General features: G+C 40.7%; 1 protein-coding gene across 1 annotated transcript in view; it reads right to left on the reverse strand.

The window, feature by feature from the left end:
- The window catches only part of agbl1 (AGBL carboxypeptidase 1), a 95,925-nt gene extending 88,852 nt beyond the window's left edge, over positions 1-7,073 (reverse strand). The window contains exon 1 of the mRNA XM_086028301.1: positions 6,824-7,073. Within this exon, the coding sequence (XP_085884427.1) occupies positions 6,824-6,880 (57 nt within the window). The 5' untranslated portion in view covers positions 6,881-7,073. The remainder of the gene's footprint in view (positions 1-6,823) is intronic.
- Positions 7,074-11,910: the final 4,837 nt, after the last annotated feature.

Consider the following 11,910-nt stretch of genomic DNA (forward strand, 5'->3'; position numbering starts at 1 on the left):
AAAAATTTGTATTATTTTTGGGGTATTGTACATATTAACATACATTAGTTTGTCTCACCATGTATTGGGGTGTTGAACAATATTAATGTGTATTGTCTCATGTGCGTCCATCCTACCACCAACCTACCTTAATTTAAAAGATGTTACAAATAACATGCATACGTAGAGGGGGTTCGCCTATGTTTTGAAAGTGAGAGCTATTTTTTGGGCAATGATCAATGTAAAGGGCTATAAGCAGAGCTGGACATTCCGCCTATGTGACGGACCGGTCTGTCTATCCGCCTTTGACGGACGGCCATAAACGGGAAAATAGTCGGACTAAGCATAGTCGGAAACCCTTTTTTTCCGTCTATGTCATCGTCTATCGTATATTTTCGCGATGAGGCTTCAATGGCCCTGACGGGGCTTCCATTTCCCGTTGGCCCAGGTCCTCAAATGTCCATAAAGGTCTCCTTTCAGGACTGTTTTAGGCCTTTATGGACCTTTGAGGACCTCGGACACAGGAAACGGAAGCCTCGCCCCGAGGTCCTCAAAGGTCCATTCAGGTCCAAAAAGGTCGTAAAAGGAGACACATTTAGTCCAGCCACGGTAAGGCTTCCATGCCACAGTAATTTGTTTCAAATATCGTCCAGCGGTGGGGTGGGAGGGTGCTGGTGGTAGTATGTCGAAGTTGGTAGTCGGAAATGCTCACGGGAACACGTTTAAAATAGGCGATAAATGGACTGCGAATTTTAGTAAAATGCCCAGCTCTGGCTATGTTTGATTCAGTATGACTTCTGAAATAAATTTGCACAAATTACCTTGAATAATGTAATTATGAAATACTATCAATTAATTATATTAATTTATTCATGTGAAGTCACTGATCATGTTTATGATTTCTAGCAATGATTAGGAAAAATACATATCCATTTGCAACACTTTATTTCTATAACTCTCTGCCTGAATTTGCATTTTCAAATGATCACTTCTGAAACATGGCTAGAAAATCATTCACTTAATGTCCCATCTATTTGTGAACTAATTTTAGAACAGACACGTATTTTTCGGCTGCTCATGTGGTTCTTGGGGGCTACCTGGTGCCAGCGGGCACCATGTTGGTAACGCCTGCTGTAGCATTTTCAGATAAAAATACAATACAATACAATATAACTTTATTTGTGTTGAGCATTTCATAACAGCTACAGCTGTAACAAAGTACTTTACATTAACAAAATAGAAATAATACAACAACAAAGACAGTGAAAGCAATAAATTAAAACACAAATTGATTATACTAAACTTTATTTAATCATATGTGCAGTAGACACCGAAAAACAGAAGAAAAGTGTCAGTCTCACATCAGGTCAAAAGCCAAAGAATAAAAAATGTGTTTTCAAACGAGTTTTAAAAATGGACTGAGAGGGGGCTTTAATGGAAGGTCATTCCAGAGGGACGGAGGGCAACAGAAAAGGCCATATCCTCTCTGAGGGTCCGCTTTGTCCTCGGCACCTCCAGTAGCGCCTGGTCTGCAGACCTGAGGCACCAGGCAGGCGTGTAGGGGTGGAGAAGCTCAGAGAGGTACGATGGGGCGAGGCCATTCACAGATTTGACAAGACAAACTCTAAAATGCACTGGGAGCCAGTGAAGGGAGGCCAGAAATATGTTATGTGCTCCCTCTTCCAAGCTGCAGTTAGGAGGCGAGCAGCAGCATTTTGGACCAACTGGAGATGCTGCAGGGAGGACTGGCTGACTCCAAAATAAAGTGCATTACAGTAATCTAGCCGAAATGTAACAAAGGCATGGATGACTTTTTCTAAGTGCTGATGAGAAAGGAGGGGCTTTACCCCTAGCCAGCTGCCTGAGATTAAAGAAGCTGGACCTTACAACAACGCTGTTTGTTGGTCCAATTTAAGATCCTGTCCAATTTAAAGCCCAAGTTCGAGACTTTTAGCTTTACATAAGAAGCCAGGGGGCCCATGTCAACAGGGTGGAATGTAAAAGAGGCACTGGACTGAACGCCATAACTTCTGTTTTATTTTCGTTGAAATTTAGAAAGTTCCGTGACATCCAGGCTTTGACTTCCTCTAGACAGGAGGTCTTGGTTTTAAGGAGAAAGCGTCTTTTTTGCTCAGCGGGACATAGACAGTCATCCGCATAGCAGTGGAAGGAAATGGGGGCAGCTAATACAATGAAAACAGCAAGGGCCCCAAAATAGAACGTTGTGGAACACCATACGACAGAGGGGCAGCACAAAAAAGTCCTGCCAGCCAAATAGGATCCAAACCACTCGAGAGCGCTACCACTACTGCCCACCTGGTGCTGTAAATGAGCCAGAAGAATACTGTGGTCCACCGTATCGAACGTTGCAGTCAGATCCAACAAAACAAGACATGCAGCACATAGTGTCCATTGTCATTTGCCGGGAGGATTTAGTTAAAAACATGTAACAGGGCTGACTCTGTGCTATGCATCATTTTGAATCCTAATCCTTCTGCCGCAGAGAGATACAGCTATTTTTCATAATACAGCAATACTTTATGCACGTTGTCAAAGAGGGTTACACAGCAGGTAGATCCATCCACTGGTCCATGCCAAGTTTGCTTGTACTGAAAATAGAACGTAAATGAGGTAATATTGCTACGGAAATTTGGTCAAACCAAATCAGCAATCAAAAATACAAATGAAATAAAATGAGCAAATTGTTTGTCAACAGAGACGTTCGTAAGTCGAGTTCCCACTATACATCGATACATCTGCCTTAGACAGCAGATCGAAAGTTTTTTTTGACAAATGTTTTCCTGCACAGTTGGTAAAGTAATACATTGCTCCCTTTCTCATGTTTATGATCATTTTTATTTTCATTTGAGTCAATATGGTGGAAGGTTTGTGAGCATGTCAACTGACATGCTCACAAACCTTTACTGTAAAAGGATCACTAAAATTAGATGGGCAAGAGTGAAGAAATTGTAAAAATCAATAGCACCACATGTCCATGCATTTAACTATCCATTCTCTGCACTGTTTATCTCCACATGGGTTGCGGGTGCACTGGAGCCTCTCCTTGATCATTTGGGACCAGAGGAGGGGTACACACTGAACTGGTTGCCAGCCAATAAGCAGTGCACAAATAGACAACTATTCACACTCACATTCACACCTATGGACAATTTAGTGTCTCCAATTAACATACCATGCATGTTTTTGAAATGTGGAAGAAACCCGAGTACCCGCAGAAAACACACACGCATGGGGAGAACGTGAAACAGCACAGATTTGAACCGTGAGGCAGATGTGCCTTCAATGTAAACTATGGTGACCAAATGTCCTCTTTTGGACATGGACACTTATTTACACACTATCCAGGCTGGATTTTATAAATTAATTAAAATGTACGGCTTTAATCGGTTATCATGGGACCATGTGTTTAACTTGACTGACTGACAAATGAGAGTTTATTTTATTTTTTGTCTTTTATGAGAGTGCGTACAACGGTGTAACGGTGTACAACGTTAGTAGTGTGTGTGTCGTGGACACTGGCGAGAAGCCCGGGAAGAAAACTGCCAACTAGCAGGAGTTAGGACAGTTAGGTAAGTGTGTGGATCAGATGCGCCATAGTGCGGGTGTGGGTGCCATAGAAAAGTGTTTGCTGCTGAAATGGGATGGAATAAAGCCCCTGTTGAATAAGCAAGCAATACGACATGCCCTTCATTTTTCTATGTTTCACCGCTGTCGGTCATTGGACCGAGAAATGCGTTACGTTTACCGGTTGGACAAGCCAAATATAACTGCAGTCGTTTAGCCCCTAACTACTTCGTAGTTGAGGACAATAACAACACACGAACAAGGTAGCAGTGTGCAAAGCTCGCACAGACACGTTTCAATGTCTATTAAAGGCTCTGGTCGGAGATCTCAAAGCTTAAATGTGGACTTGATCATTAAAACACAAAAAAACTGAATGAGGAAAGAGTTCAAGTGCAAAGTTGACTGAGTTGCTTAATTGTTACACCCAGGAACACAGGATGGAGAAGAAAACAATTACGAGGAAGAAATCTAAAAACTAAAGTGACTTTTTTTTGTTTAATAAATGTAATTTACATTATTACTCTGAAAAGCTGAATTTTCTACAGAAGAGGTATGATTTGGAACCTTGTCATATTTAAGTAAGCCTTCATAAGAGGGATACTATTATGTTTTTTATTTTATTTTATACCCATGCAGAGGAGGCATAATTTAAATTAGGGCTGCACAATACATTGAAAAAATATTCATATTGTGATGTCACAATGTAGTGCACAATGCAGAATGCATAAGACGTGCAATGAATTCATGTGGAATTATATGCTTTAACTTAACTTTGAGCAATCAGACCCAACCTTAAGTGCGCATTGCCATCCAATGGGTGTCAAACCCAAGGCCTGACGGCCAGATCTGGCCCGCCACATAATTTTATGTGGCCCGCGCAAGCAAATCAAGTATGTCAATTTCCATGAGGCTTGCTAAAATCTGGACCAAAATTTGAAATTGTCATATGTAATCAATAATAGAAATATTGCAAGCATTTTCTTATATTATTAGAATAACTTGAATAATAGACTATAGACAGACTATTATTTTTTCACTTCTGATTTCAAAACTAGTTATCCATCAATTTGTTGTTACTGTATATGTAATAATATGAGGAGGTGATTAAACATTTATATGGTTTTGCAGTCATAACGGCCCTCCGAGGGAAACTGGAACTACAATGTGGCCTGCCACAAAAATGAGTTTGATACCATCTAGGGACATTACTAACACAAAATAACTTAATGACCGTACTTTCCGGACTATAAAACGCTACTAATTTCCTAGATTTTGAACCATGCGGCTTATAGTCCAGTGCAGCTATTCTGTGGATTTTTCTTCCACTGCAGGGAATTACAAATACAATACAGGGAGTCCTCATGTTATGAACGAGTTCCGTTCCTACACTGGCGACACTCTGCACATGATCATTGCTCAACCGCAAGAAATGCTGGTCTTTGTTGTACAGGAAGTGCTTGTATGCGGAAGTGCGTTATTTGGCGCGAAACCAATCGCAAATACAGAGGTAAACAAGCTCAGAGACGCAGCACAAAAGCACACTTTTGGAGCGAGGAGGAAACCGGCAGCTTCATTCATGTGGTGAGTGACATGAATATCAAGTGTTTTATTGACAGTTGAAAGTAACATGCAGAAATAATGTCCATTTCAGTCATGACGCCGTGTGTCGCCATGGGTCGTTCAAATGCCGCAGCAACTCTGTCCGCTCGGGAAATGGTTTATTCAGAATGTTTCAGAAATCTGAATTTTGACCTTAACTCGAATATTGACTGCATGTAAACGTAGTAACTATGGTGCTGGGGACAAAATGGAGGAGGAGGCACGGGCGTCGTAAAGCCGAAACGCCGTAATACGAGGACTGCCTGTACAATACAATAGCCATTAACAGGATGTGACTGCAGGTGGAGGAGTTCAACAGGCGAGGGCGCTATGGACTAGGTTATTGCATTAGGTGGTGTGTAGTATGTAGTAGAACAATAAAAGGTGGCCATTACCTGACAAACCTGAGTAGCACCGGGCAGTGAAATGAAGATAAGTACTGTTTATTTTCTCTTTCTGTTTTAATCAGCAAAGTTGCTGCCGTGTTAAAAGGCAATGTTAGGAAAGAATCTGTACAGGTATATACATGTACATTTACAGTTCAAAATTGTTCTGTAAATGTAGTAAATATCTAATTTTTCAACATAGAAGACGACTTCATGGGTTTCAATGAAGATGATCAAAGTTACTATTTCAAACAGGAGAAATGAAGATAAAGACTGTTCTCTTTGTTCTGTTCTATTTTAATCAGCAAAGTTGTTCCCATGTTAAAAGGCACTGTTAGGAAAGAATCTATTCAGTTCATTTACAGTTCAAAATCGTTCTGTAAATGCAGTAAATATCTAATTTTTAACATGGATTGGTGCAGCTTATATAAAGATGTGGCTTATATATGCTTTTGTCATAAATTTTTTAAAAAAATAGAGCGGGCACTGCTTATATAAGGGTGCAGCTTATAGCCCGGAAAATACGGTAGTTACGAATACATTCATATTTTTCTGATTGAAAAGGGTGTTTTATTAGATAATAAAGATATCATTAATATGTTAAATAATATTGATACTGAAATATGCAACACCCATATCACATCTTGCATTTTTTTTCAATAAAGTGCAGCCATACTTTAAAATATTAGCGTTATAATGTATGGCATCTTTGAGTATCATTTCAGTATCTCGACGCTGAGCTGGCCAACTGTCCTCTTTTTTGGAAATCAAAATATGGTCACCCTAATGTAAACAGCAATGGAACACTTTTTAAAAAGTAAATTTAGTTGAATAGATATTTTAAAATGTGATATTACCTTTATAAATCTCACCCACTACTTGATAACACCTTCTATCATATAACGAATACTTGTTTGAAGCTCTACAGCACAGGTGTCAAACTCAAGGCCCGGGGGCCACATCTGGCCCGCCTCATCACTTTATGTGGCCCGCGAAAGCAAGTCAAGCATGTCAACTGCCATAATGCTTGATGAAATCTGTAGCAAAATTTAAAATTGTCATTTGAAATAAATAATAACAAATACTGTGAACATTTTCTCATTACTTTGTTACAATAACTTGAACAAACTATTATTCTTGACTTCTGATTTGAAATGTAGTTATCTATCAGTTTGTTTTGTACGGTATATGTCATAAAATGAGGAGATGATTAAACGAGTTTGACACCCCTGCTCTACAGAATCATAATGCACAGTTGTACTGTGGCTCCTTACCTGTAGAGTAGAAAAAATAGCTTCAAAGCCACTGGGTGAGTTTTGCGAGACTGACATTCTTGACCCTGCTCTCTGTGCCGGTTGTCAAACAGCCAGACAAAAATGGCAACAAGTAAGTGTGGAAAATGTAAAAACAAAAAACGGCAGATATACCAAAACCATCAAGAAACGTGGGCTTTCCAAAGCACGGATGGAAATCAAACGTGTGCCCCACTGTTACACACAACTGTCAAACATAAAGTATTTGACTCCCTGGTTTTTGAGAGAGAGAGAGAGAGAGAGAGAGAGAGAGAGAGAGAGAGAGAGAGAGAGAGAGAGAGAGAGAGAGAGAGAGAGAGAGAGAGCGAGAGAGAGAGAGAGAGCGAGAGCGAGAGATGCAGACAAACAGAGCACCTCCTCAAAAGTTCCCTGGGAATAATCAGGGAGGCAATATGTATGAGTGTATAGCAGCAGTGTCATCCTGTAAGTGTGAATCTATTTATTTTGAACAAAGAACTAGACTCACTAGCTGACTAGACTCATGACTATGTCGGTTGAATGTGCATCGTGTGTCGAGGTCCTCGCACATGCTTGTGCATATGTAACTCTATCCCTCCAGGATAAAGAGCTCTAGAAAACATTTGTGCTGTGGTGTTGAGAGGTCTGTCACTAAAAAAAGGCTTTGACAAGACCAGATGGGCAGCTGCACAGCAAACTATATCCAGTGGTAGGATTCATTCACACAGGATTAATGGCTAAGTACTTATGTTTGGCACTGGTGACACACACACACACATACTGTACATATACACGCACACACAAACATTAGGGCTGTGATCACTACAAAGCCACCGCCACTTTTCTTCAGTACGCTTTGCCCAGTACCTTGGATGATTTGCGGTGCTTCTTTCGGCATTATGAAGTCCTGGAACAAATTAAAACTTAAAGTAACCGTTTTATCCCGAGTGGAGCTCGGTGGGGCTGTTTCTTGCTAGGTTTTTTTTACTCCGCTTTGAGATCCACGCTGATTGGGCTGGCAGAAGCTCTCCGACAGCCACTTTGTCGACATACACAGCTACTAAAATAAGTTTACTACTCACTGAACTTGTGTTGATTAAACTTTTATTGACATTGTTTCACACTATTCAGATTGCATTTTTTTTTCTGACCATAATGCATGCCATGAAAACAGGCCAGCAGTGAAAAATGTGAGAAGTATAGAACCTCTTGAGAGGTGGCTAGGACCAAGGAAATTTGGAATATTTTGAATAATATTTATATACATTTAAAAGCATCAGTCTGGTGCATTTTGAGAGAAAAATCAAGCAGAATTAAAAGACAGTATCAATGTTTATAAGGAGTCAATCTATACATGGCCACATTATGTTATATAAGAAATGACACGGGCAACTTCTCTCATGAAATTTGCAACTGTACAACATTAATACTAGAGTTAATAAATAATAAATGGTAGAGTAATTAAACCATTCTCAATAGTAATCAAACTATGACCATTCATTTTTAGTGGCTGGCACAAACCATAATAACATTTGACACAGCATGTGTCATTTGCTTACATTGCACTATGGTACTTATTTTCTACATCAGCCAAAATCCATCCCGGGGGCCAATTGTGGCCCTCACATTTCCAATGGCCCGCAGCCTCCGGAATAAAATGAATGTGTGGCCCGTCAGTACTGTTGACCAAAGTAGAAAATACGTATGTAAAAAAAGCAATTTTATATTTCACCAGAAGATAACATCAGTCCTGTGTCCGCACTCTCGGGTGCTTTCGGAAATGCGTTCCAAACGCGCTCTGCCCCTCCAAACACACCACTTTCCAAGTCGTGTTGGGCGTCAGAGTGAACCCCTCGCTGCATGACCTTTGTGTGGCCATTTCCAGCGCATTTCTATAATAGAGACTGTAACAAAGAACAACAACATTGACAGAGAGGGCCGTTGCTTCCAGGACAAATGGAAAATGGTATGTATTTTTTCCACTGTTATACAAAACAATTGTGTCTGCCTACTTCGCTAAGAGACTGTGGCTGTTTTCAAGAAATTCATTGTCAAGAGTCACCACCAGACGAAACTACTCCTGTCGTACAAATTAATTTGTACGACAAGGTGAATGGTAACTAACGCCTTAAATAAAATTAAAGCAAATGGAAGCTATATGGTCGGCCCCCACATGTTTTCACCTCACCAAGTCTGGCCCTCTTTGTTTGTTTGGATAGTTTGGATACCTCTGTTCTACACTGACTGGTAAAGCAGGAGAAGGGAAGAAGTTCATTCTGATCACTCACTTCCTTATTTCCAACCAAATATTCATCATCAACTCAACTCCGTTGAATATCCATCCGCCCATTGATCCATTATCTGAACCGCTTATCCTACACTCAAAAACAGTTGGGTTAAAAATAATACAATTTTGGGTAAAAAAATTGACTCATCCACTACTTGGGTCAATATGACCTAACTTTTTGCATTGCTTTTGCAGAAAACATCCCCAAAAATAGCTAGTTTTGTACATAACAACCAAAAAATTGGGCTGACCCCGCACCTGTTGTGAATGTCTAATCAAGTATTTTAAAGGCCTAGATAGACCAAAATGACGTTGGCCAACAGTGACAAAAAATTACCCCCTTTGGCGTCCGGCCGGCTATCGGCACGTCACGCTTGAGAAATACACCGCAACGACAGACAGCGACGCTGACCATTAAAGTACCTTCTGCCCATGCATAAGATGTAATACCCTTCCATACCATCGGCGGCGGTAGTCACTATTTCTCATTGTTAGAAAAATCCAACCGGAAAGCTGTTGGTCGGGGGCGGATTATAAAAACGTAAACTTTACATTCAGCTATATTCTTCACTCACGATGAACTCCAACGTGAAGTAAACCATCACGTTCTTGACACGGTATTGTGAAATACTTAAATTGTCAACCCTCACTTTTGTACTTGAAAGAAGATTAAGGCAGCGAAGGCGTGCTCACTGTTTATCCGTATTTGTCACTTCCCGTTGGTGCTCTGAGTGCTGATTTGCTAGTTAACAGGCCAATCAGAGTGATCAAATGTCACGACTGGCGACACCGATTCAACATGCGTAAAAGCCCCCAAGACGCTTACTGACGAGTTATGACACTGCGACGGTGGTCACTACACCAATCACGAATTTGGTCTATCTAGGCCTTAAAAGGACTGCTTCCACAATTGCCCGATGTCAGATTATTCATCTTGCTTACCTCCATTGTTCCAAGATACTGAATTTTCCTAGACACCATAGATACTGTTTCTAGTCCGTTCTGAACGTGTGAGTTTTTCCGTGTGTTGAGTGTTTGTTTGATTATTCTGACGTGTTTTGTACGTTTGAAATTGCTGAATCCAAACGCACGGACTGAGGGGAGAAGAAGAATGAAAGAAGAATAAGGTGCGCTGGTGTTTGACCGAGGGAAATTTGAAAACAGAATGCTGCTTCATTGTCACACATCGGAGTGGGGGAGCTTTTGCTTGGTAGAAGACAAGCCTGGCTAAACAAAAATGGTTTCTACTTTGCAATCAAGTGGCCGCCACTCTGCCGGGTGAAGACGAAGTGTACGGTCGCAATGGACGTAAGTACACGCAGTTGGATAACAACGAGTGGCGCGTTCAAAGCGTGTTTGAAGCATGTTTTGAAGCATGTCCACAGCTGGTTTGAATAGTAAATTAGCCAGCTAATGATCTTTAAATAAACCTCCGCCGTTAGCATCTCTCCCGCGGTGGCATAATGACGTTTTTGTTTTTTTTTTAGGGGTGGGGGGGTCATTGGGTGATAATTTTTATGAATAAGGGCGGGGGTTAAGGCCAGAAGGGTACCCAGGTCAAGGTCGGGGGGTCGAGGCCGCATCGGCAAAAAAAAGGTTAAGTGCCCAGCTCTGGTATTACCAATTAATATTGATACTAATCAATCACCATTGTCAGCCATCTCACCATTTTCTGATAAAATAGCAAAAGATCAAGGCTGAGCATATTGGAAGAGGAGCAAGGTCCATTTTAGGCCATACAATATGTCAGGGCATTTTAGATGTTTAGGTTTAAAGGTGTATTGAAAGATAAGTTATGTTGCAATGAAAAATGTTTCAAAAATTAATTAAAATACTGTACACTCAAATAAGAGCATTAAAAAAGACTAAAGTGAGTGTCGAACAAGTATAAGAGTAGGCCATCGTTATGAAACAGAATCAAATCGAAGAACCAGAATCTGAATCTTAATCGTCCAAATTCAAACGATGCCAAACCCAACTCTTGACCCGAAGTACAGTCCTCCACCCTTGCTATTTTCTTCTCGCTGACTCTTCCCCCTCCACCCCTCTCATCCATGCACATATCTTCTGTCTTACTCAGGCTAATCTTCATTCCTTTCCTTTCCAGCATTTGGCTCCACCTTTCTAAATGTTGTTTTTTTTCAATGTTGAATTTTCAGCAATTAGGCGAGTCCAATACAACAGTCTGGAAAACAAATTACCTTTTTGTTTTTTGATATTTGAAGGTCCAAATAAGACACAAGTCTAACAGTACAGTCTTGTAGTCAGTAAAAGAGTGTGAAGGAAAATAGATATGGGAAGATTCTTATGCAGACAGGTGCAGTAGGTGACTATAGAAGGAAAAAGTTTAATGACAAAAATTAAACAGGTGCAGTTAAAGTCGCCTTGTTCTAACTTCACAGAGAATCTACAAGTTAGAGGTTCTTTATTCAAAAGCAGGTGGCCTCAATAAACAAAAATGTTACGCTGTTGTTTGCTAAATAATGATTTTCCATAACAATATTCTTCCAGCTGCTCCGTGCTTCCAATGCAAACATCATGCTCCATGGGGATTCCAGTCTAACCTCATCTGTCAGCCTATCCATCACGATTGCAAAGAGGAAGGGCCTCAGATCAGAGCCCTTATGCAGTCCCGCCTCCACCTTAAACTCCTCCCTCACAGCGGGTGAGTGACTGCAGGAGGAGATGGCACAAGTAGCTGAAAAAGTGCTGGAGCAGTGTTGCAGTGATGACCAGATGATGAAGTGAATCTGACTGGAGGGTGTCGTCCTATTTATGTCGCTAGATTTTCTTGGTCAGTATT

The sequence above is a fragment of the Filicampus tigris genome, chromosome 4, assembly GCF_054856515.1.
Source record: "Filicampus tigris isolate MCC_2025a chromosome 4, RoL_Ftig_1.0, whole genome shotgun sequence".
In the NCBI taxonomy this organism is placed as follows: Eukaryota; Metazoa; Chordata; class Actinopteri; order Syngnathiformes; family Syngnathidae; genus Filicampus; species Filicampus tigris.